Consider the following 26,428-nt stretch of genomic DNA (forward strand, 5'->3'; position numbering starts at 1 on the left):
GACCAGCAGAGGGGATAAGAAAGGGTGTTAGCCCCGGCAGGTGTCTCTCAGTGGTTAGATTGTTGGCCCATGGACTGAAGGGTTGAGTGTTCAATTCCTGGTCAAGGGCATGTACCTAGGTTGTGGGTTCTATCCCCAGCCCTGGCTGGGGCAGGAGCAGGAGGCAAACCAATTGATTGTTTCTCTCACATGGATATCTCTCTCTCTCCCCCCGACCCCCCTCCCCTGCCACTCCCTCCACACTCTCTAAAAAAAATCAATGGAAAAGTATCCTTGGGGGAGGATTAACAACCAAAAAAAGGAAAAGAAAAAAAAAGGATGTTGAGCCACATGATTCCTTGAGATGCAGGGCTCACACATTCCCGCTCCCACCTGAGATGGAATGTCAAGGGGGTAGCAGCCTGACCAAGTGCCGCAGAGTGGTTGGAGTGGATGAGGATAGAGAAAAGGTCACAGGAAATTGACTGTGATAGTAGTGTCAGATGACAGGGAATTAATGAGGAAATGGATTAGTGAAGAACTGTAAAGTGTAACAAGAAGAGTATGAAAATTGTAGTTGCTTTTCTCAGATGTCACATTTGCCCTTTACTACTTCCCCTTTGGGGCCTCTGGATTGGATTACACTCTATGCAGCACACATGTTACTGCGGAAGAGTCAGCCCTGGGAACTCCGAGAGCGGATGAGAGAAGTGAGAAGGGGAGCAGGGAAGAGCCCTCAGCACCACAGCTGTGGCACTGAGCCAGCTCCGGGGAAAACGGGTTTTGGAGTCAGTTGACAGGGACCTGTGCAGAGGCTCAGAGTAGGAGGCAGATACAGCATAAGCTGGGAACAGGGAGCAGCTATTCCCAGCTGTAACCGAGAATGTAGGCTGGTGGTTCCAAAGAGCAGTGGGTGGTTATGGTAATCTGTGCACAGAGCCCTCCTTACCCCCGGAACTCTGAGGGACCTGGAGAGCTATCTGTCCACTTTCATCCTTCCAGATGTGTCGACCAGAAGTTTCGGCGCTGCCCGCCACTGCCCACTACCAGCGTCATCATTGTGTTTCACAACGAGGCCTGGTCCACGCTGTTGCGGACAGTGTACAGTGTCCTGCACACCAGTCCTGCCATCCTGCTGAAGGAGATCATACTGGTGGATGATGCCAGCACTGAGGGTGAGGCTAGAGGTGGCCCTGAGGAGCGGGTATCCTGAGGAGGAGGGCAGGTTCTCTCAAGGGAGCAGGCACGCTCACTGCCGGCTGCCTGGCTTCACAGCTCATCCTAAGGGCCAAGAGCAGGGAGAAGGCACGTGAGGCACAGGAGGTAGGGGACAGCAGGCAGGGAGACCACATTCCTTGAGCCTGGACTTCATCCCCACTCCACCCAAAGAGCTCCAAAAGCTTAGGAGTTTTTGCTTTTCAGACTCCCTTAGAGCTGCCGAGTCCAACCCAAGTCAGAAATGCTGGGCGCGGGCAGGGCAGAGGGGGGGGGATGGGCCTTCCCTCTGCTTCCTACCTCAGAGATTCCACCTCAAAAGCCCTCTGCTGTAGTTGGTAATAGGCAAGCGATGTTGCTCACCAAACTTCCACCCACACCTTTTAAAGTAACTCCACTCATATCTGCAGAGTATTCTGTGTCTGACACTGAACTAGGCAAAGGGGATACCGTGACAAATAGCAAATGAGATGGATCTTGCCCTGAGAAAGCTAACAAACCTCATGGGTCAGATGGCCCCTTACACCACCAACCACAGCAGTGTGGCCTGTAACACACCCTCAATAGAAGTGAAGGATGTGGACCTTAGAGGCCAACATCCAGGAATTCAAATCCCAATTGTGCCTCTTCCTAACTGTGACCTTGGGCAAGATACTTAACCTCCCTGAACCTCAGTTGCCTCTTAAAAATGAAGACACTTGGCTCCCTCACAGGGTGAACGAGGGATCAGAGATCGGTGCTAAACGAGATAATTCATGTGACAGAGCAGTTAGATGGAGTAAGGTGCTCCATTGATTTTAGTTTAGTCTTTGTATGGGAGCAATGCACTCTGGGAGTATGGAGTCAGGAGACGTTATTTCTGCGTGGCATGGCTGGGGCCGTCCACAGTGGAGGCCAGATTGGAGCCTTAAAGCATGAGTGTCTAGGGAAAGAAGAGGCATTGACGGGCATTCCCAGAAGAGAAAATGGCATACACATAGTCCTAGAGGCAGAGGTGTATTTGTGAAACATTGAGAGATTTGATGTGGCTGAAACTTGGGTTTGTTTTAGGAAATGACACTAAAACGATGTTGAATTGAAATTTGTGCCAAGATGAAAGTATTTAGAAAAATAATTAGGAGTCATTGAAGGTGTTTAAGGTGGACAGTGACCTCGTCTCAGAAGGATGGCAGTTTGGGGGAGGGTAATTGTCAGCAAGAGAGGCAGAGGACCCCAAGTCAGGAGAGGAAATTCTTACAGCCACCTGAGAGCTGATGGTAGGGCCGGACCTTGGAAAGGGGCTGAGGCACGGATACATCATTAGGCTGGGCGTCTCCAGGAGCTGAGCCCTCCTCCTGGGTGGCACATGGTGTCTAAGGCTCTCAGGTTGGCCTCCTGTGCCCGTGCTCCTATATCGAGTGCAGAAACAGACACCACACTTCCCAGAGTGCCCTGGGGCCACTCGGTAGAGCTGTGGCTCCTCCTGACCGCTCCAGCCTCCCGCCTGCCTTCTAGATTAGAGGTGATGCTAAAATGTGGATTAAGGCTGGAGAAGGCAGTGGGAAGAGAAGCTGTAGTGAATACTGGTAAGTCCATTTCTTTGGAGGACAGACACCTAGCAGCACTTACAAAGCAAAGGCAGCCCTAGCCTGTTTGGCTCAGTGGATAGATCATCAGCCTGTGGACTGAAGGGTCCCAAGTTCAATTCCAGTCAAGGGCTCATGCCTGAGTGGCAGGCTTGATCACCAGTAAGGGGTGTGCAGGAGGCAGCCAATCAGTGATTCTCTCTCATCACTGATGTTTCTATCTCTCTTTCCCTTTCCCTTCCTTTCTGAAATCAATAAAAAATATTTTTTAAAAAAAGCAAAGGCAAGTAAGTATCAAGGATGCAGTGAGAGAGTCTGGTGGGCAAGAAGCATCAGATTAGGCTTCTGGAAAGGGAGGGGCAAAGAGTTTGGCAAAGATGGGAGTGGCCCCTGAGTAGCCATAGAATGGCTGTATGGAATGGGGAGTGAGTGTATCAATCCAGCTGCCCTTCCTCTCAAACTGGGCTCTCTGGTAACCCTTCTCCCCCTGACGTATGCTAGCCATCCCTCAGATGCTTCTTCCCTTGGCTCACAGAGGGTAGAAGTTCTAAACTGTACTTGTCACCCAGAATCTTTTTAGTCCATAAGGTACAAGTGCCCAGTTGGGGAACTCTTCTGACCAGGCTAGAAAAGTGACAATGCCAGGCTGGCACAGGCAGCATCTAAAGGGCACAGTAGCCTGTGCCTAGTAGGGTGGACTTTACAATGGCCACTATAGCCCCTCCAAAGTGCCTGCCCCTAGGGGGCATTCTCTCTGGTTGTGTCCTGGACTCTCTCTTAGGGCCAATGCCAGCATCTGCGAATCATCTGCCTGAAAATCCTAAACACGTCATTCTTAGCTTTCTGGGTCCTGGCTTCTTTGAGAATCTGTAAAAAGCTTTACCCCACTCCCTAGAATAGTGCAGAATTGCTACAACACTGTGCACACACCCACAGTTCTGCATGTAATTCCAGGGAGTTTGTGGACCCTAGGAAAAATACCCCCACCGTGAGGGCTTTTAGACCCTTGAGATGCTCTCAGAAATGTTCAGCTGATGGGGGGTGGGGGGGAGGACAAACTTGGACCCATGGTCAGAAGTCTCTGCTGTCCACAGCAGGATAAAATTTTCCACACATTTGACCATTTGATCAGATTAACTGGCTCTCATTACACACACACAGAGAAGAGCTGTGTCTCTGCTGAAATACAATGTCCATGCTCTCTGTCCTCCTATCCTGGTTCTTGGCAGTGCTCTGTGACCACAAGTACATAAGACGTTTGATGCTGGAGCAGGGGAAGGAGGCCCAGTGGCAGGCTGGGGAACTTTTTCTTACCTACCTCAGAGTCTGAACCCTGGGCACAGATTTTATTCTTGTGTGGCCAGGTCAGATGCCAGGTGTACTCCTGGTCTGGCACACTCCACAGGCTTGTGAAAACTGGCCCATCGGGCTTATCAGTCTGTTGTGCCCCACACATGTCATTCCCATCTCAAAGCCCTGCCCTGCCCCTGGGGAAGACTGAGCCTAAGCCTCCCCCCTGCGGGAATTTGCTAGATGGATGGGAGGAAATCAGACACATACCCAGGACCTGGAGAGTTGGGAAGTGAACAGCCCCTCAGTGAGTCAGTTCCTCATGCAGAGGGGAGGAGCACAGAGGTTGGGTTGGCCAGGAAGGGCCGCTGTAGGAAGGGAAGGTAGAGGGATCAGCAGGTGAAGGAAAGGAAAGAAGGGGCAGCCCTGAAGTCTGGAAATGCACTGTGTGAAACTCGGGAGGAGACACTTGGGGAGCCCTTTGGGTTAGCTAAGTGTTTTATTGTTTGTATAAACTGGATTTGTTTATTCATTCATTCATCTATCCATGGACATTGGGGTTATTTCCACATTTTGGCTATTGTGAATAATGCTGCCATCAACATCAGTGTACAAATATTTGTTTGAATCCCTGCTTTCACTTCTTTTGGGTATATACCCAGAAGTGGAATTGCTGGACCATGTGGTAATTGTATGTTTAATTTTTTGAGGAGCCACCATTACTGTTTGGATTTGGATTTTTTTTCTTGTTTTTGTTTGTTTGTTTTTTAAAATCCTCACCTGAGGATATGTTTTTCTTTATTTTAGAGAGAGAGAAACACCGATTGGTTGCCTCCTGTACGTATGCCCCTGGGGATCAACCCCACAACCTTTTGGTGTACAAAGGACTGATACCAAGCAACTGATCCACCCAGCCAGGACTGGATTTTGTTTTTAAGTGCAATTTCAAACCACTGTACTGGCACGATCTAATTTAGTTTTGTAAGATAACTGATGTCCACCGTGGCTGCTATGTCAAGAATAGATTGTGAAGAATGGTGTAGAACAGAGGCCAGGAAACCAGTTAAGACATTATTGCTGCTGCCCGGCATGGCTCAGTGGTTGAGCATCGACCTATGAACCAAGAGGTCACGGTTCAATTCCCAGTCAGGGCACATGCCCAGGTTGTGGGCTCGATCACCACTGGGGGACATGCAAGAGGCAGCCAATGATTATCTCTCATCATTGATGTTTCTATCTCCCTTCTCCTTTCCTCTTTGAAATCAATTTAAAAATATATTTTTAAAAAAGACATTATTCCTGAGGTGACAGTGAGGACCAAGAGAAAGAACTGGCAGTACTTGCTGATGGACTCATTGTCAAGGATTAGGAAAGGGTAGAATCCAGCACGATGCCTAGGTTAGAGCAGCTGGAGGGATGCAGGTACCGTATACTGACAAGGGGGAGCCTGGGGTGCAGCTTGGGAGGAAATCTGGAGTTCCATTTTGGGCGTGTTTGGTTTGTGGTTCTGTTATACATCCATGTGAAGATGGCAAGGCCAGGAAAGAAGACTTAGGAGCCATCTGCATATTGATGAGACTGAATAAGGCATCTGTGCTGGAGGTCACAGGAGTCATACAGCCTCTGTCATGAGTCATGAAGCTGGGTTGGGGTGGTGGGGTATTAAACTTAAATTAGGAGGCTGTTGTCTAGGGGGCATAAGAAAGTATGGATAGGCTTGTCTGTGTCTCCATGCTCTGGAGCACATGTCCAGTGGGTCCAGGGGTTGTCTCACTCCCCTAGAAGGGCCTGCACTCATGCTCAGAATCCACAGGTCCAGTCCAGCCACCTGAGCCCGGGGGGAAGGTATGGGAGAAAGGCCTTGTAGAGCTCAGGCCCCCTGAGGTTCACAGCTCAGTGCTTTGCAGTTTCTTACCACAAAACCCACTTCCTATGATGTTCTGTCCGTGAGTTATCTCCATCACCATGAATTTCCTGTGAGAAGGCGAGGCTCTTGGTTGGGGTTCCTCCCTGCTTCCTGTTAGAACCAGCAGTTGGGGCTATAGTTGAGTTATGAGTCTGGGAGATCCATGAAGGCAGGACCCAGACCAGGCCCCTCCCTGACCAGGGTAGTGTCAGGCACCTAGGAAGTGAATTAGCAGATGTTTACTAAGTGAATGCTGGGCTGGGCCAAAGCTGCCAAATGAGGCTAATTTTGACTCATAAACATTGGGGATAATACTCCCTGTTTTATAGTGTTTTAATCTTCATAGAGAATATAAGAAAGTCAACATAAAAGCACCTAGTTCAGCCTGGCTGGCGTGGCTCAGTGGTTGAGCATCAACCTATGAACCAGGAGGTCAGGGTTTGATTCCCAGTCAGGGCACATGCCCGGGTTGCAGGCTTAATCCCCAGTGTGGGTGTGCACCAGTCAATGATTCTCTTTCATCATTGATGTTTCTATCTTTGCTTTCCTCTCTGAAATCAATTTTTTTAAAAAGCACATAGTAGGTACAAGTATTTGGACGCTGTGTGAGCAAGGTCTGAGCACTGGGCTGATCCCACAGCTTGAAAGAGAAAGGACACAATCATCGCTTACATCTTCCCCTCCACTTCCACTTCTGAAACTCCATTGCACAATCAGGAACAGAACAAGAGCATGGGAAACCAAAATCACAGTTAGTAAACCATAAGTAAGATTTGGAATATGTTTCAAGATGAATTGCTTCAGAGTAGAGCTATTTTTAATGCTCTGAGGATTCCAGACTGAATAACAGGATTATGAAGTAAGCCTCCACTCAGAAAAAAATGAAAGATCTAAGCAGAGATACCCCTCCCTTCAAAAAGCTTTCCTCATCCCCAAATTCAGGATGGTTGCTCTCCCCCTCCCCTCCCCTTTCCCCTGCAGGCTCTCAACCCTGTACTTCCTCTGACAGGTTACTGATCACCCTAGGGAGCTGGGCTCACCACTGTGCCTGACCAATGGCAGGCACTTGATGCGTGTTTTTAATTTAATTAAAAAGAGGCTCTTCACCTTTCCATTTCCTAAAATATTCCACATGCAAAGCAAGTAATAAAGGAGATTAGAGTAAGACTTCTTGCTGCCGGTCCAGCAAGTAAGAAATCAACATTTGTACATTCTACCTGGCAAACTTATTCTGAGGAGCCTGGAAGACAGGGAAGCCGACACTGGAAACTGTCACAGTCACTAGAGGTAGAAAGGAGAGGAGGATGGAATTACGGCTCTGAAAGATGGCAGCTGAAAGGCTGCAGAGACCAAGAGGGGCCTCTGAAGCCCTTGTCGGAAGTTTATACTTGATTTAGACCAAAGAAACACAACCCTGAGGTCCTGTCTCAGACATCAGAGGTGCCTAGGTAAACAGGCACTGGACCGACACTGCAGAGCCAGGGTCCTGGCCAGGTGGGCTTGGGTGGCAGGGCTGATGGACCTCACACAGGACTTCCTCCTCCCCCCCCCTTCCCCACCATCTGCTTCCATGGACTTGCTTAGTGCAGTAGGTGTGGGAGGATTAAAGACTCCGGCCTGCTGGAGGCCCAGGAGGCCAGCGCTTCGTGCCCACAGGGGATTAGGTTTTCAACCAAGCGGTGAGCTGACTTGAATGACGCTGTCCCTTCCAGAGTATTTAAAGGAGCAGCTGGAACAGTACGTGAAGCAGCTGCAGATCGTGAGGGTGGTGCGGCAGGAGAAGCGGAAGGGGTTGATCACGGCCCGACTGCTGGGAGCCAGCGTGGCACAGGCAGAGGTGCTCACCTTCCTGGACGCCCACTGTGAGTAGAGTGCTGGCCTGGCACCCAGGAGGCCTGGGTGTAGTCCGGCCCATCCCCTACCCCTCTCTGGCAGAATGAGGAGCTGTGACCACAGCATCAACAGGCCGCTTCCTGCTCTGTTCTAGGAGTGAAGGAGGCTTGGGACTCTCTCCAGCTTCTTCTAGTCCTTTCTCACCCAAATCCCAAGGGTGTTTTATCAAGAGACACACACACAACCCTAAAACGATTGGTCGCCCCCCAATTGCTGGGAGTGTGCTCCGGAGCCCCAGGCATTCCTCTCTCCCCAGATCTGTACCTCGTTCTGAGCTCAACCCCTCAGAGAGGCCTCCTGTTACCACTGGGGACTGATCTGTGTGGCGCTTTCCTGTAGGGCCACCTGGAGCCAGGAAAGCCTCCCTCACCCCTAACCAAAACACCTCCCACCATTCTCAGGGAAAAATAACTCCTAAAAGCAGTGATCTATATTGGGGAAAGCCTAGAAAGCCAGAGGACCCGGGTTTGCATCCTAGCAAAGCCTCAGGCTCGTCATTTGTAAGATGGGAAGAGGATACCAACCTACTCACCAACAGAATTATTACTCTGAGGGCCAAATAACGTAATATACACAGTTCACTGAAAATCTCAAAGGGCCAGACAAATGAAAGAGATTGTTATTCTACAACTGGAGCCGCAGCTTGAGATGCAGATATTCCCCGTAGAGGGGACACCTGCTTCTGAAATCCACGCTTGGGGAGGGGGGCTGATTCAGTGGGTAGGCTGGGAATCTGAAGACACCCACCCAGGGCCTTTCCTGTGCTTTGAGATCAGCTGAGTCCATGTGAGTCCCCTGAGACCTCCATTCTCCCCTCCAGAGCTGCCTGCATCGTTCGGTTGGGGGAGGGGAGAGGAGGAGGTTCTCAGATCTCTCTCTGCTCTGAACAGCTTGAGCTGTGAGCGAGCTTGCCTGTGTTTCTCAGCCTATAGCTAGGAAGTGGATGGAGAATTCTCTTGTCCTCCTGGGTCTCCCCACCGGCCTGGGGCATGGGCTCAGCTGTGATCAGGACCCTGACAGTTGTCTCCGGTCTGGGCTTGCAGGTGAGTGCTTCCACGGCTGGCTGGAGCCCCTCCTGGCTCGCATCACCGAGGATGAGACGGCGGTGGTGAGCCCAGACATCGTCACTATTGACCTGAACACTTTTGAGTTCTCCAAGCCCGTTCCGAAGGGCAGAGTCCATAGCCGTGGCAACTTTGACTGGAGCCTGACCTTCGGCTGGGAGACTCTACCTCCACATGAAAAGCAGAGGCGCAAGGACGAGACTTACCCAATCAAGTAAGGACCACAGCCTGGTGAGCCCCCACCTCGGCCTACATGGTCCCAGACTCACCCAGTCCTAGGGACCTGGGCCATCTCAGGTCAACATTTATTAGTGCTCTAGCAAGCACCTGACATATTTTACCTAATTCTCATCCCCTGTGATTAGCCTGTATAATAAGTGAGAACATTGAGTTTCTTAGAGATAAACATTGGCCTCAGATTACACAGCTAACAAAAGGTGGAACAGGGATACCCATCCTGGCCTGTCTGACCCAGGCCTACGCTTCTAACCATGGCACTAGACTGCTCTTATCTGCCACTTACTGTGTGCCTGGCACTGGACTAAGGGCTCTACACACTGTGTCATCTATTCCTCCCTATTTGTAGGAGACCGTGACTGGTGTTTGCAGAGGTGCGGAGAGATAGTGGGTAGTGGCCATTGCTGAATAGCCATTGTAATAAGAGTGGGTGGCATGTGCTCCCAAGTCATTCTCTTTGAAAAGACTGGAAACGTAGTAAAAGAATAGTGCAAGTGCTCTGCAGTTTGCAGATTGTTGCAGTTGCCCTGAACTTTTTGGTAAAGAGACAAATAGTAAATATTTCAGGTTTGTCAGTTACATATAGTCTGTTGCATAATATTCCTTGTTTGTGTTTCTTTTTAAACAATCCTTTAAAAATGTAAAAACCATCCTTATATAAACCCAGAGCCTTATATAAAGCCAGGCCAGGTTTGGTCCCCAGGCCATAGTTTGCCAACCCCTGAGCTATAGGATGGATGCATGAAAGTTTACCCATTACCTTCCCCTCATACCTCTACCCTGCCCTTCCCTCTCCAATTGCCTGTTGGTGTTGTTAGAGACCACAAGCTTATTTTATTTAACCCTCACCCGAGGATATATTTTTATTAACTTTTAGAGAGGCAGGGAGAGAGAGAAAGAGAAACATCGATTAGTTGCCTCCTGTGCATGCCCTGACCAAGGATCAAACCCACAACCTAGGTATGTGCCCTGACCGGGAATCGAACCTGCAACCTTTTGGAGTAGGGACGATGCTCCAACTGACTGAGCCACCCAACCAGGCAACCACAAGTTTATTTTAACAGGTATTTCAGCCAAACTGAGTTGGGGAGTGGCTTTTAGAGTATCCTGTGATTATCTGTCATTGTTTTCCTATACGGGACAGGAAACTCCAAGGTCAACTGAATATATATCTGGGATGGAGGGAAGCAGAGGTAGGAGATACAATAAGCAGAGATAAGAGGGAAGGCTTGAAAGGAAGAGAGTGTTGGAGTTCCTCCCCCTCCACATGCCCAAGTCCTAACACATGCTGCCCAGAATCTCAGTGGAGAGGGATCAGATGGGTGCCACAGGAAGTAATCCCGTGGATTCTGAACAGCCAGCTTCTCTGTCTCCATTAGAAGGAGAAGCAGCAACACAAAGAAGAGAAGGGAAAAGAGAAGGCAAGAGGGAGAAAAGAAATGAGGACTCCCTATTGACTGCTTCATAGATGTCTTTTGTTTGTTGTGTACAGCAACAAAGCCCTCCTCCCCCAAGCTGGGTGCCAGGCACACAGTGACACAGTCAGGGACAGGGCACCTGGCCACCACCCATCACTGATGTCCCTGGCTCCAGTGTCTACGGACCATACAGCTGGAGATAAAGCTCCAGTGTTTGAGGAATGAAATTGCTGCCTGGTGGTGTGCATGACGTGCCCTCAGCACTATGCATAGTACCCCACCAGGAGGCCTGCAGGCAGTACCCTTTACTCTGAAAGCTAACAGGAGGCTGAGAGGAGAGAGAAGGGACCCAGAGGATCCTAAGACGTAGGCCAGGAAACACAGGCTGTTGCCTGTAGGCTGTGGGTCTGCAGTGAGTTTCCCTGTGTAGGGTTTATCCTCAGAGGTCATTTGTCAGTGGCTTCTGGGTCAGAGACCTTTCAAAGCCAAGGGACAGGCCCAAGGCAGGAAGAACCTCAAGAAAAAGTAGGTTAAGCCCTGGCCAGGTAGCTCAGCTGGTTAGAGCATTGCCCCGATTCACCAAGGCTGTGGGTTCGATCCCCGGTCAGAGCACATACAAGAAGCAACGAAGGAAATAAGGAAGGAAGGAGGGAGGGAGGGAGGGAGGTAGGCATTCCAAAGTGCTAATCTGGAATCCCAGGACTCTCTGAACCTTTCTGGGCCTTACTTGGGGGGCTTAGAACTCCTGGATCAGAGCCAGTGACAGAAAGCCTGCATGAGCATGAGGGTTTCCCAATTAAAATTTCTTCCAGAAAGCAGCTGCAGGAGCCAACTTCAGGGCAACAAGAGCAGCCACAAGGTTAACTCCAAGGTCAGGCTCTTGTGTAGTCACCTTAACAGATCAGTCCAATGAACACTGATTGAGCCCCTGCTGTGTGTGAACCACCTTGATTGGTTCTGGGCTACATGAAGAAGCAACAGAAGGGGGCAGCAAAGCCACATCCAAGAGAGCCTGGCCAGGCACAGCTACCAACCCTCCTGATTAAGTATCTGATAGTCAACCCTAGTCTCCCCTAGCCCCTACCCCCACCTTCAACCCTTAGCCCAGCTCCCCTTCTGAGCCACTCGGTATCTATATTCTAGGAATGAGATGTTTTTGTTAATTTGCCTTCGTATGGGTCTGTGCCTCCCTGCTTTTGTCTGAAAGCCAGGATCTTGTTGTAGCCGCCAAATGCTCCTTTCGGTGTCATCTCACTTCCTATTCTGTTTCCAGGAGTTTTCCTCTGTCCAGAGCAGCTGGCAGATTTTCCCCAAAGCTAGTTGCTCATGCAGTATTAAGTACCAGGGCTGGACTCCTACTAAAACTGTGGCTTTCTAGTCCCTCAAGGTCCAGGGACTCTGAAAGACAATGGGGTCAGTTCAACTCATAATATTCATTCATTCATGGTTTGAATCCTATGTCCAAAAACAATTTCACATTGCTTCTAATAACCAACTATCTACTATGCTCCGGGAACTTAGCTGCCAAAAAGTAAACAAACAATGGTAGCTTTACCGTCTGCTACGTAACGAGACTGAGCTTTCAGTGAATAAGATCTGTCTTTCTTAACTAACATGTAGCACAGGTCCTGGTGGCTGGTATTTAATACATCTTTGGTTGAATAGATGAATGGGTGCCTTTTAGAAGAGAGTAATGATAATTACATCTCTCCTTGACCTAGTTCCTAGAAGGTAAAGAGACATAATAAAAGCTCAATAAACATTTGCTAAATGAACTACTTAGTGGAAGAGGGGCTGTCTATCCCAGGAAAGGGGGTGGGCATAGGGTAGGAAGCATTAGCGGTGAGTCCCAGCTTTCCACTCCTCTCACTTCCTCCCCAGAAGATGCACATGCTTCTCCCTCTGTCTCTCCAGATCCCCGACGTTTGCTGGTGGCCTCTTCTCCATCTCCAAGTCCTACTTTGAGCACATCGGTACCTATGATAATCAGATGGAGATCTGGGGAGGGGAGAACGTGGAAATGTCCTTCCGGGTGAGAGTGAAGAGGGCTTCGAGGGGGGAACCACAACATCCCAGGGGACAGCCTGAGAACCTGTCTCTTAGGCAGCAGAAATATAACATCTGGAACTGAACTTAAAAGGTGGCTGTTTTCCTGGCATGACTCTGCTTTTCCTCCGCTCCCCTCCCTGCCTCTGACAATGGGACTTTGGGAGTCAGATTAGACAACTTGAAACAAATTACTGAGCAGAGCTCCTCAGAAAGAAGGGATAACAGTGGTAATAGGCACTGGACGTCTACAGACATCTTTGATGGTGTCTGTAGAAAAGGATTAGACCCTGATCATAGTAGAGGACCCTGGAACAGGTTAGTGAGCAGTCACTATCTTTTTTCTAGAAAAATCAGGTTCCCCTTTCCAGGTCAGAGGACATGTGCCCTGGTAGTCTTAGAGTTTCCCTGCCCTGTGTTCAGAAAGCTCTTCATACTGTAGGAGAAGATGGGGCCCAAATTTCGGTGGACCCCAGAACTCTGAAGGGTTCCAGGAATAAGGCAAATCAGGATTAGGTTAGGAACAAAGGATTGCCTCTTCGTGAAATCTATACAAATCCCCATGCCAGTAGAGAGGTAATTAGTAAGTAAGTGAGCTCATTTGTGAAGTCACCTCTCACAGTGCCTGGCACGTATTAAGCACATCTTTAATACCTGCTGTTATTATGTATTTCTGTTTCTGCTGTACTAAAATGAACAACACATCTCCTAATTTAAAACTTAAAAAGAGGAGATACAGGTGGGAAGGCTTAAACAGAAGGGTCACCAGCTCATTCCCCACAACTCCCAGAGTTCTGATTCTAGGTTCATCCATGAGCCTCTGACCTCTCTTCAGTCTCTGTCCTAGGGAACTAGTGTGCTACAGGTCCAGGTGACGACCACAGGCCACCTGGCATTGACTATCCTTGCACTGATGCTCTGATTGGGTCACAAGTCTATCTTGATTTGAGGAAGTTTGAGTTTCCAGTAATACCTCTGTGAGCTGATAAAATCACATTTTCAACTCAAAAAGCCAAAGTTAGTCAAACTGTCTTTTCTCTAAAATGGGTCCTGAGGGCCATTCAGACATGCAAATGTGCTTAAATCAGAGTGAACTGATATCAGAGAGCTAGGGATTGTGTGTGTGTGGTCATGGCCTAAGCAGAAGCCTATTCATTGTCCTTTTTTCCAGGAGAGAAAGTAGCATTTCCTTGAGCTTCCTGGACCTGGGGTCTGGTGCTCTGGGAATGGAACAGAGCTGCTTGGGGGGAGATTGCCCCACCCAGCTCCTAAAGGCCCCATTTTGTGTCCTCTTACGCAGGTGTGGCAGTGTGGGGGCCAGCTGGAGATCATCCCCTGCTCTGTGGTAGGCCACGTGTTCCGTACCAAAAGCCCCCACACCTTTCCCAAGGGCACCAATGTCATTGCTCGCAACCAAGTGCGCCTGGCTGAAGTCTGGATGGATAGCTACAAGGAGATTTTCTACCGGAGAAATATGGAGGCAGCAAAGATGGCCCAAGAGGTGAGATGAAATGGTCCTCCGGGGGGGTCTGGATGAAGAAAAGTACAGAATCCCAGACCCTGTCAAGAGCTTAATGATAGAGGCCCACCCATTTCTACCACCTTAGACCCTGTGAGCTAGCCCAGGGAAGCTAGAGAATGAGGAGAGGAGTCTTCGTTGTCCCTGCCAGAGAGCCCCAGTGTCTTTTGGGAGGGGAGAGCAAAGAGATTTGGAGAAAGAACCTCTTCCAGGAGGACTGGCTTTGCTCTGAGAGGCTCAGAATGGGGCTGGGAGGACACTAACTGGGAAGTGACAGGAGATGAGGGAGTAAGGGGGGTACGGGTGGAGTTCCCAAAGCCAAGATGGGGTTTGGGATTGGATGTGAGGCTGGGCCAGTAGCTCCAACAGGAGTGAGCCTGAGACCCATTCTGGGCAAAAGTGACCCCAAGAACTCTGGACTACTTCAAGCCAGGCAAGAAGGTCAAGGCTGGTGGTACTGATCCTTAGGGGTTTGTCTTGTTGACAGAAAACCTTTGGTGACGTTTCGGAACGACTGCAGCTGAGGGAACAACTACACTGTCGTAACTTTTCCTGGTTCTTGCACAACATCTACCCAGAGTTGTTTATTCCTGACCTGAAGCCCACCTTCTATGGAGCTGTGAGTCCCGAGAACCAACTTGCCTGCCCATCATCACAGAACCCCCTAGAGAAGTTCAAGACCACTTTCCCCACAGACAGATGACAAATGAGAACTGCATTTTATTCTCCACACTTCTTTATCCAGAAGGAGGACTTTGGAGCTTCTAGAGATAGCTAAAATCCTTATGAGGAAACAGCCTATAAGCAGTGACTCGCTCTCAAATGCTCACCTGCATCAGAATCATCAGGAAGGAGTGTTAAGACAGACTGCTGATTCAGTAGGACTGGGGTGGAGCCTGAAAATATGCATTTCTAACAAATTTGTGGGTGATGCTGATGGTCTAGGGAATCACACTTTGAGAGCCATTGCTCATGAGGAAATGCCCATGTGCTAAGGACTTCTCCACAGACCTAGCAGCCTAAGAGGTGGCCCCGCATGCCCTGGCCCCGCCTCTGGGCTGTGCACCTCACTTTGCTGTTAACTTCAGGCATCTGGGTTAATGAGCAGAGGAGAAATCCAGTCATGCAAATTTATTCCAATTGGGCCTGACACCACAAACTAAAAATCTCCTGACTATGCTGTCCTGGTTTCCCTCTCTACTCCCCCTTCTGCAGATAAAGAACCTTGGTATCAATCAGTGCCTGGATGTGGGTGAGAAGAACCACGGAGGGAAGCCCCTCATCATGTATGCCTGCCACGGCCTTGGTGGCAACCAGGTATATAGCCCAACCCTACTGGGGCAGGCCCAAGAGAAGCCTGTCTCTGAGCATCTCCTCTCGTACGGGGTCCCCTTCCTCCACTCAAAATAGTCCTTTCCGAAGGATGAGGATGGGGGATATCCAGAGAGAGGAGGAGATCCCATCCCTGCCCTCAGAAAACTCCCAGTCTGAGGAAGAAAGCATGACAGAGACAGACAAGGTCTGAAGTCTGAATTAGGGACATAGAGAGAGCACTGGGCATCAGTGCTGGGTGCTAGGAAGGGATGGGGGAGGGGAGGATTGTTCATCAGAGACGGCTTGCTGGAGGATGCCAGCTGCTAAGTGATGTTTTAGGGTAAGCGTGGGAAATTTCTGAACACTTTCCCTCACCTACATACAACTTCTATCTTCAGTGCCTCTTCAGCCCAGAAAATAACTCTGATCCTACCACCCAAAAATGACCCCAAAACAACCACCTCCTGACATCTTAGTCACCTACCATCCTGAAAATTTACTCCATAACCCACAATAGCCCAGCTCTTTCCTGAGGAATAACTAGTAACCTTCTTGACCTGAGTTCCTCAATGTACCCTGAATGCCCAGCGTTTGGTAAGAAAGAAGTACTTGAACCATAATTGAAGCAAGGGAAGGAGTGGCTTGGGACACTGAACAGACTGTCTATATGAAGATAGTCATTCTAAAACAATTCCCTGTACCACTGGCCTGCATGATGATTTTAGGTGGTACATTGGTGAACTTTTTTATTTTACTAATAATCTATTAACAAAAGAAGAACTAGAATATCAGACACAAGACTTCACAGATGCTTAACATGAGGCGAGGTTAATATCTTAATTAAATAAAAGATATGAATTAACTATTATTCCAGTATAACCCAGATATATGGTTAAAAATTCCTGAAGGTGACACTTGAATTACTGAAGTCTCGTTGCTCACTCACTTGCCTCCCCAAGAGGCCATCTGTGGTTGGCACCTTAGGGCAGATGGCTTGGGAAGGTGGTGGGCAAACTCTCCGCCTGTCTCTCAGACCTCCTCTTGTCTTGACTTCTAGTACTTTGAGTACACAACCCAGAAGGACCTTCGCCACAACATCGCAAAGCAGCTGTGTCTACACGCCAGTGCTGGCACTCTGGGCCTTAGGAGCTGTCACTTCACTGGCAAAAACAGCCAAGTCCCCAAGGACGAGGAATGGGAATTGACCCAGGTAAGTTGGCCCAGAAAGTTCAGCATCAAAAACCCAAGGCCACCACTGCCCCCACGCCCCCGCCCACTCCTTATTTTCTGTATCTTATGCCTGAGATACCATGGAGTAGATCAGTACTAGAAAGTATGGAGGGTGAGGGCTTGGTCCCAGGCAGAGTTCCCAAGGCTTAAGTAATGTTTGGTGATGGCTAGTCTGGCTGATAGAAAGATAGGGTCAGGTGTGTCATGGCTCAAGTATTTTTTGACTGAACCTAAGTAGATGAAAGTGAAGAGTCTCTCATGGTTCCTGTCTGCCCTCCATGTGTCAGGCACAAAACTATGCACTCACATACACTGGTTTGATTAATATTTCAGAGGTTCTTCCCACGAAGCTCAGCAAGTTTGTGGCTGGCCCAAGATTCATCGCTAGTAAATGGCAGTCCTGAGATTCAGACCCAAATAAGTCTGACTCGAAAGCACAGGCTCTTTCCATTAGACCACACTGCCTCAGGGTCTATAATGTAACTTCTACAGTACTGAGCACAAACTAGCTCACTCTGTTCTACCCCAGTCCTGTCCCTGGGTTAGGGAAAGAGGAGGCTAACCTTGGGGCTACAGGAAAGGGGAGAGTCTAAATATGATCCAAGGCAGAAAGTGGAGGTAGGCAGCAGCGGCCCAGGCCATCTGGAGGAGGCAAGCCCTAGCCTTTTTCAGTTAGCCCATGGTCCTTCCTCTATTCCAGCCATTCAGGTTAAAGCTTGGGGTGGGTAATTGACACAAGAGGAAACGCAGGAATGCATCCCCTAAGAGTGTCTGGCATATTGCCAGACCTTTAACAGTGCTAATTATTGCCCCCTAATAGCACTGAGGCCCAGGTTGACCCTTTGCCATGTCATCTTTTAGGATCACCTCATCAGGAACTCGGGATCTGGTACCTGCCTGACGTCTGAGGACAAAAAGCCAGCCATGGCCTCCTGCAATCCCAGTGACCCCCACCAGCACTGGCTCTTCATCTAGGCCCCAGATCATCACCTGTGGAAGTTCCCACAAGCCTCTCAGGAAACAGTGTTTTGGGGAACCTGATGTTTGGGAACCTGAGCATCAGCTTCTCTGTAGGCCTTAAAGATGGAGTTTAAACCTAATTTTGGATGTCAAGGCAGGACCTTCCTACTCCTTGCAACAACATTGGGCCCATTTTCTGTTCTCCACATTGATGGAAGAGACTGTAAGAGCACATAGTACTGACCCAGAGCTTTCCTCTGTCCTAGAAACAGAGACTTCCAAAGCAGAGAAAGCTCCTGGGATAGGGCCCAAGGCAGCAATGCTGAATTCAAGAAAAGTACCTCCGCATCCATGTCCTGACTACCTGATCATCTAGAGCTGGGCATACAGAATCTAGTGACATAATATATTCTAGCAGAGACCCCCTCTGTTAGCGGTCTAAGAGCAACTCCCTTGCTAATAGTATGCCTAGTTTATAGAGCCGTTTGCGGTTTACAGAAAACACCCTTACAGGAATCCTTTATTTACTTCATCTGCACAATGACTCTGTAAGAAAGACAGGACAGGGACTGGCATGCCCATTTTACAGATAAGAAAGCTGAGGCAAGGAAGGGTAAAGGAGGTTGTCTGTAGTCCCACAGCTAGTGGATGGCGGGAGCCAAGACTAAGGCTTGATCTTGAATACTGAACCAGGGTGCCTTCACCACAAAAAAACACTAAACACTAGCCACCGCCATTCCCATTCTCTCTTCCCTGCATTCAGATAATTTCTGGCTGGCTGGTCTCTATAAAGCTCAGAACAATGGAGCGAGGTAGCCATGAGGGAAACCACACAGTTCATGGAGCCAGCAATTCTCAGGTTTAAGTCCCAGAACCCTTTTTTTTTTTTCTTTTCAGTGCCCCATATGTAATGTAATAAAAGGCAAAGTAGCCATGGATGAAATTGAGGATAGACAGGGGCCATGTCCACTAGCCCCTGACCTTCTAAAATTCTGTAAGACAATTTGAAAACCATCATTTTAGTACAACCTTATCATTTTCCTATTATGAAACCGAGGGCAAATAAGTGAGGTAATTTGCCCAAGGCCACACAGCAAGGCACTGGCAACCCTGAAGCTAGGACCCAGATAAGGCGAACAAGAGCCGTAGGAAGGCTGAAGAATTAATGACAGTGTATAGTCAAACATGACTGCATGACTGGCCTGGTCTGCTGAAGCCCTCATGTGGAGCAGACCTGGCACACATATCATCTCTTTCCTAAGTAAGTCGGACCCTACACACTTGGACTCAGAATTCCTTATGACTTTCAGTAGCAGGTTGTCATCTTAGGCATCACCACGTGAGGGTGCCAAGGGACCACAGGTGCCTCTCCTTCCCTGCAGGTCTCCTAGGTCCCTGAAGAGCCTTCAGGATCCTGTGGACGCTACAGTGTAGAGGAAACATTCTGGGATAGCCCAGCCAAAGGGAGAAGGCAGAGCATAGCCTCTCCCATGATGTGGCCTGAGTGGGAAAGGTCTTTTCTAGAAAGAGAAGAGAATTGGACATGAGATCCCTGTAGAAATAAAGGTTTTGTGGCTTTGGTAAAGGAAGTTTGCATTGGATTCCTCCTCCCCCTGCATGGTTCCTTCGCTGATCCCTTTGAAGAATCTATTGATTCAGGCTGTGAAGAACTACACACATCTGAAAAGTCCATCAAAGCACCTTGCTCTTGTTCCCAAACATCCTTTGGCCTACGTACTGTGTGTCAAACATAAGTAGACATGAGGAGTTATAAGATGAGACTCTTCCCCTGTGGAACTCAGATTCTAGGTGGAGAAACAGAGATGCAAGCAAGTCATGGTGTGTTCAGAGATGTGCTAGGTGAGTTAGAAAATTCCTTCCATTTTGGCCCTAAATTTTAGGGGGATTAGGGAAGGCCTCACAAAGATGGTGACATTTGACTTTAGACCTCAAAGGATGAGTCCTCAGCTAGGAAGGACTTAATAAACAAAGATCTCATACAAGAAATGATCTACATGAGAAGAGATACAGAGGGACAAAGGTATAAGTGGATCTGGGAAACCAAGAGGACATCAGGGTGAGGGAGCAGTAGATGTAGAAACTAGAAGATCAGGGCCACATAACTTTCATGGGCACTTTTGCCTTCATAAAAAATAACATTTAAAATTATGTTTTATAACTGCTTTGGTATAAAAATGAATATAACCCAGGCTGATGGTATTCATTTTATTATGATTTTAAAAGAAAAAACAGCCCAGCCAGCCTGGCTCAGTGGTTGAGCATCGACTTATGAACCAGGAGGTCATGGTTTGATTTCCAGTCAGGGCACATGCCTAGGTTGTGGGCTTGATCCCCATTAGGGGGCGTGCAGGAGGCAGCCAATCAGTGATTCTCTCTCATCATTGATGTTTCTCTCTTCCTCTCTGAATCAATAAAAATATATTTTTTTAAATTAAATAAATTAATTGAATAAAACACTTTTTTGAGCCTCTAAAAGTATTGTGGAGAGCATTATGCTAAGCGAAATAAGCCAGTCAATGAAGGAAAAATACCACATGACCTCACTCATTCATGGAAAATAAAGACCATTATAAACTTATGAACAAAAATAGATACAGAGGCAGAGCTGCCTCAAACAGATTGTCAAACTGCAGCGGGAAGGCCGGGGAGGGTTGGGAGCCAGGAGGGAGGGGGGCAAGAGATCAACCGAAGGACTTGTATGCATGCATATAAGCATAACCAATGGACATAAGACACTGGGGGGTAGGGGAGGACGGGGGATTGTCAAGAGCGGAGGGGGGGGGGACACATATGTAATACCCTTTGTAATACTTTAAGCAATAAAACTTAAATAAATACATAAATAAATAAATAAATGTTAAAATAAATAAATAAATAAAAGTATTGTGGGCCTTGGGCACATGCCTGCTATGCCTACTGGGTAAGTCAGCCCTGTAGAACAGGGGGTTAGGGCCCAATTGAGAAGGCTTTGAATGTCATGCTAATAAGTCAGGTAAGCCATAGGGAGCCATGGTCCCTAACTCTAGCCCTACTCTGGTTGCATTAAACATCTAATCATTTATCAGGCCTTATTTGCCACTTATCCCAAAATCCCTCATACAGTCTATAACATCACCTAACAGCTCTCCAGCCCAATCCTATCTAATAATAGACAAACATGGTAATTGACCGTACCTTTGCTACGCCTCCTCTTGGCTAATCAGCACAATATGCAAATTAACTGCCAACAGAGATGGCGGTTAATTTCCATACGTAGGCTCCAAGCGGCGGAGGGAAGACTGAAGGCGGTTCCGGCCGGAGCAGCAAAGACGGAAGACTGAAGGCGGCTCCGGCCTGAGTGAAGGCCTGGGTCCCGGGTGCCGGAAGAAAACCGGTGCCGGCAGCCAGGAGAAGGGAAGGCCTCTAGTCTTATGATATATGCTCAACCAAGGTGCCCTAAAAGTGATTCCTTGCCCCTACCAAACACAGCATAGCCTCTCCCAGGGGCAATCATAAGAGTAACAGGAAGTGAGAGATGCAGCACAAGAGAGAAAAGACCACATGACATAACTATAGAGTAGGCCCAGGTTTGGGGGTGAGGAGGGGACTAGGGAAGGGTGGTAGTCAAGAAGAGGGAGAGAGCACTGACACGGGTGGTAGAAAGGCTCAAGAAACCAGCTTCATTGCCTCTCTTTAGCCAAGGTGGGTCTTGCCCTAACCTGACATCTGCCCTCTTCCTTAAAATCCACCCCTTTAACCACTCTCAGAGCTCACCTAAAACCTTAAAAGCTTGCTGCTAGCCCTGTGCCTCTTACCTTAGCATTGAATGGCTGGTCCTCTTTGGGGATTTATTTCCCACTTGAAAAGTAATGGTGCCATTGCCAAGAAGAGCTAAGTGTCCCAGAATTTATTATCTACTTATATATTAATTACAAAGTAATTCTGTACCAAAGTCAAATAATACAGAAAATGTGAGTTTAAAATGTGAAATTTATCCTCACAATGCTCTTATACCTAGTAATTCATTCTCTAGATATAATAACTTTATTGCTTGGTAAAAGCCCTTTAAAACTGCTTTTTTGTAAATCTACAAATGCACATATACACAGTACCATATTGTTTGCAACTTGATTTCTTTACTATATGAACGACATTTTTTCATGTCAGTTTATTTAAGTCTAATTCATTCCTTTTTTTACTTATTTTTCCAAATTATAAGAGAAAGTTTATTAAGATTCCTTGCAAAAATTCCATCAAAGCAGATTTGAAAGAGCCTATGTGATCAACTTGATCAATTACTATTCTTGTTGTGTATGTGCAAATAATCAGGCCAAACTAAAACTGGACTTAATGCAGTCTCTTTGAAAATGAGGGTAATCCTAGAAAAATTGTGTTTCAATGGGAACCACCATGTCCAATTGTGAATGTTGAACTCCAGTGTAGTTAACTGTCTTCAAAGTTTTGCTTTTCAGATTGTGTCTGTGTATGCCATACAGTGTTTCTGGAAACTTTGGAGGTGGTTGTGGAGGTAGTTTTGGTGGCAATGACAATGTTGGTTGTGGAGAAAACTTCAGTGGCTTTGGTGGCAGCTGTGGTGGTGGTGGATATGGCAGCAGTGGGGACGGCTCTAATGGATTTGGTAATGATGGAAATGATTTTGGAGGTGGTGAAACCTACACTGATTTTGGCAATTACAACAATCAATCTTCAAATTTTGAACCTATGAAAGGAAGAAACTTTGGAGGTAGAAGGCCCCTATGATGGTGGAAGCCAATACTTTGCCACACCATGAAACCAAGATGGCTATGATGGTTCCAGCAGCAGCAGTAGTTATGGCAGGGACAGAAGGTTTTAATTATTGCCAGGAAACAAAGCTTAGCAGAAGAGGAGAGCCAGTAACAGGAAAGCTACAGGTTACAACAGATTTGTGAACTCAGCCAAGCACAGTAGTGACAGGGCCTCGCTGCTACAAGGAAGATGTTTTAAACAATACTCATGTGAATGAGCAAAAATATTGAGGATTCCCTAGGCAGTTTGGCTCAGTGCATAGAGCCTCGGTCCGAGGACTAAAGGGTCCTGGGTTTGATTCAAGTCAAGGACACATACCTTGGTTGCGGGCTTGATCCCAGGGCCTTGTGCAGGAGGCAACCAATTGAAATGTGTATCTCTCTCATATTGATGTTTGTCTCTCCATCTCTCCCCCTCCCTTTACTTTCTCTGAAAATCAATGGAAAAATATCCTCAGGTGAGGATTGACAAAAAAAATACACACACACACACACACACACACAGAGTGGCCAGATTATTATGACCACCCCATCAGTACTTTGTTGGGCCACCTTTTGCCTTCAATACTGTGGCGATTCTTCTTGGCATTGACTCCACGAAATGTTGAAAGGTGATGCGAGGAACCTGACACCATGCCTGATGAATAGCACTGTCCAGTTCTGTGAGATTTGATGGTTGTGGAACCAGCTGCCTGATGGCTCTTTTAACTTCATCCCACAAATGCTCAATTGGATTGAGATCTGGTGATTGTGGGGGCCACCTAAGCAAGGTTAAAGTCTCCCTCATGTTCTTGAAACCCCTCCTGCACAATACGAGCACCATGGCATGGCGCATTGTCTTGTTGGAAGAAGCCATCTCCACTGGGATACGCCATCAACATGATAGGATGAACCTGATCAGCAACGATACTTAGGTATGTTGTGCTGTTCAGACATTGTTCCACATGAATTAAAAGGCCCAAATCATGCCAGGAAAACATGCCCCAAACCATAACACTGCCCCCACCAGCTTGAAGGGTCGTACTCATGCATGTGGGGTGCATGCTTTCATGCTGTTTCCGCCAAATTCTCACTCTGACACCTGCATGATGCAACTGGAAACGTGATTCATCAGACCACATGACTTTTTTCCAATGCTTGACTGTACAATCCTTGTGTTCCTGTGCTTGGGTAACTGTCGTGGTAAACAACCTGCACAATATGAGCACCATGGCATGGCGCATTGTCTTGTTGGAAGAAGCCACCTCCATTGGGATATGCCATCAACAATGATACTTTAGATATGTTGTGCCACTCAGACGTTGTTCCACACGAATTAAAGGGCCCAAATCATGCCAGGAAAACATGCCCCAAACCATAACACTGCCCCCACCAGCTTGAAGGGTTGTACTCATGCAGGTGGGGTGCATGCTTTCGTGCTGTTTCCGCCAAATTCTCACTCTGCCATCTGCACGATGCAACTGGAAATGTGATTCATCGGGCCACATGACTTTTTTCCAATGCTTGACTGTACAATCCTTGTGTTCCTGTGCGAATTTGAGACGTTTTATCTTGGTAACTGCAGACAGCAAAGGTGTTCAAACAGGCCTTCGGCTGTTTTGCTGATTCTCGCTCCATGGTTCCGAGCGCCAACAATCATCCCACGTTCAGAGGCTGTTAAATCGCGTTGTTTACCCATATCTTCAGAAAAAAATCGCTTCTACTGTCGTGGTAAACAACCTACTTCCCTATTTATAATGGTCTGGCCCTCTAGCAACTTCAGTATGAAATTATAGCTAATTTGCCTACAAACATCAGGTGGTCATAATAATCTGGCCACTCGGTGTATATATTAGTTCTAAAAAATAAACAAAAACTCAAGGACTGTATTTGTGACTAATTGTATAACAGGTTATTTTAGTTTATGTTCTGTGGAAATTGTAAAGCATTCTAACAAAGGATTTTAATATAGACTTTTTTGCACCCATGCTGTTGATTGCTAAAGGTAATAGTTAGATCATGATGCTGAATAAATATTTTTTTATTGATTTCAGAGAGGAAGAGAGAGGGAAAGATATCGAAACATCAATGATGAGAGAGAATCATTGATTGGCTGCCTCCTGGAGATCAAACCCACAACCCAGGCATGTGCCCTGACCAGGAATCAAACTGAGATCTCCTGGTTTAAGGTTGACCCTCAACCACTGAGCCACACTGGCCAGGCAAATGTGTCTTTTAAAAATAATAACAATAAAATGCCCAAGATTAAAGACAAAGAGAGAATCTTGAAAACAGCAAGAAAATAACAGTTAGTTACCTACAACGGAGCTCCCATAAGATTGACAGCTGATTTCTCAACAGAAATTTTGTAGGCCAGAAGGGATTGGCACAAAAAGTGATGAAAAGCAACCAAGATTACTCTATCCAGCAAAGCTACCATTCAGAATCAAATGATAGATAAAGAGCTTCCCAGAAAAGAAAATGCTGAAGGAGTATTACAAGGAATGTTAAAAGGTCTTCTTTATAAAGAAGAAGAGATTGGTGTGGTAGGCCTCCTGATCTGGCCACACCCGCACACCAGCACTGCCCAGGGTCCTTCTGTTGATATAATTGGCCAGGGGAGAGTGGTCCTCCTTTCCTCTCTGGTTGCTTGAAGATCAACTTCTATCATAAATAACACAGTAACTATCTGAACCAGGAAGTTCATGACCAACAGACTACTTCAGCAGAAACAAATCATCATTGACGTCCTTCACCCAGGGAAGGCAACAGTACCCAAGACAGAAATTCGGGAAAAACTAGCCAAAATGTATAAGACCACACCAGATGTCATCTTTGTGTTTGGATTCAGAACCCATTTTGGTGATGGCAAGACAACTGACTTTGGCATGATTTATGATTCCCTGGATTATGCAAAGAAAAATGAAGCCAAACATGGACTTGCAAGACATGGCCTATATGAGAAGAAGAAGACCTCAAGAAAACAAAGGGACACAAGAATAGAATGAAGAAAACCAGGGGGACTGCAAAGGTCAATGTTGGTCCATAAAATTTGTCAACGTGTCGCTCTCTCTGGACATTTCCAGGGTCGTCTTCTTGTCAGTGTGATGCAGAAGAACACACATTGAGAATTTAGACTCAGCATGTATGATGCCGCTCCTCTTTCTCTCTGTCCTCAAGCAATCAGCATCATTAAAAAGAAGAGAGCTGGCATGGCTCAGTGGTTGAGCATCGACCTATGATCCAGGAGGTCACAGTTCGATTCCCAGTCAGGGCATATACCTGGGTTGTGGGCTTGATCCCCATTGTGGGGCGTGCAGGAGACAGCTGATGAATGGTTCTTTCTCATCAGTGATGTTTCTATCTCTTTCTCCTCCTCCCTTCCCCTCTGAAATCAATAATAAAAATATATTTTTAAAAAAGGAAGAGAAATCCCCCCCAAAATTTTTTAAATAAATAAATAAAAAGTGCGGCCAAAGTCACCATCTATGCCTACCACTAGGAGATGATGCGGGGCATGTAGATTTGACACTAGTTGTGAGAGTCTTAAATGTAGTCTTAAAGAATTTAGTTTTTCTTTTCTTTTTTTTTTTATAATACTCACCTAAGGATATGTTTTTATTGATTTGAGAGAGAGAGAAAGAGAGAAACATCTATCAGTTGCCTCCTCTATGCACCCCAACCCACAACACAGATATGTGCCCTGACCCACAATCTTTTTGGTGTATGGGACAACACTCCAACCAACTGAGCCATCTGGTCAGGACCTAAAGATTTTGGTTTTTAAGCAAATACAGATTGGGCTTCTCTGAGCGAGGCCACGGATACAGAGATGGATGTGATATTGGCCCTGCCCTTAAAGGTACACTTTAGAGCAGCGGTTCTTAACCTGTGGGTCGTGACCCCTTTGGCGGTCGAACGACCCTTTCACAGGGGTCGCCTAAGACCATCCTGCATATCAGATATTTACATTACGATTCATAACAGTAGCAACATTACAGTTATGAAGTAGCAACGAAAATAATT

General features: G+C 47.3%; 2 protein-coding genes across 13 annotated transcripts in view; both read left to right on the forward strand.

The window, feature by feature from the left end:
- The window catches only part of GALNT6 (polypeptide N-acetylgalactosaminyltransferase 6), a 32,056-nt gene extending 12,835 nt beyond the window's left edge, over positions 1-19,221 (forward strand). For 7 of the 12 annotated variants that reach the window (XM_036299429.1, XM_036299434.1, XM_036299427.1 and 4 more), the window contains 9 exons: positions 982-1,154; positions 7,668-7,817; positions 8,892-9,126; positions 12,449-12,599; positions 13,914-14,114; positions 14,620-14,751; positions 15,348-15,449; positions 16,504-16,656; positions 17,538-19,221. In XM_036299429.1, the coding sequence (XP_036155322.1) occupies positions 982-1,154; positions 7,668-7,817; positions 8,892-9,126; positions 12,449-12,599; positions 13,914-14,114; positions 14,620-14,751; positions 15,348-15,449; positions 16,504-16,656; positions 17,538-17,651 (1,411 nt within the window). In that variant the 3' untranslated portion in view covers positions 17,652-19,221. Of the gene's footprint in view, positions 1-981; positions 1,155-7,667; positions 7,818-8,891; positions 9,127-12,448; positions 12,600-13,913; positions 14,115-14,619; positions 14,752-15,347; positions 15,450-15,844; positions 16,041-16,503; positions 16,657-17,537 lie in introns of those variants that run through there. The other 5 variants (XR_004966060.1, XM_036299435.1, XR_004966061.1 and 2 more) reach the window with 5 other exon arrangements.
- Positions 19,222-24,797: 5,576 nt separating this feature from the next.
- On the forward strand, positions 24,798-25,673 carry LOC118651201 (40S ribosomal protein S24-like). Its single transcript, XM_036300123.1, has one exon. It carries the CDS (start codon positions 25,108-25,110, stop codon positions 25,408-25,410), a length of 303 nt encoding a protein of 100 aa, XP_036156016.1. The 5' UTR covers positions 24,798-25,107; the 3' UTR covers positions 25,411-25,673.
- The last annotated feature ends 755 nt before the right edge of the window (positions 25,674-26,428 follow it).

This window comes from Myotis myotis, unplaced genomic scaffold, assembly GCF_014108235.1.
Source record: "Myotis myotis isolate mMyoMyo1 unplaced genomic scaffold, mMyoMyo1.p scaffold_m19_p_3, whole genome shotgun sequence".
Classification (NCBI taxonomy): Eukaryota; Metazoa; Chordata; class Mammalia; order Chiroptera; family Vespertilionidae; genus Myotis; species Myotis myotis.

Excerpts from the sequence above, each read along its gene's own strand:
- LOC118651201 (XM_036300123.1), top strand. The coding sequence starts at position 25,108 with ATGACCAACAGACTACTTCAGCAGAAACAAATCATCATTGACGTCCTT.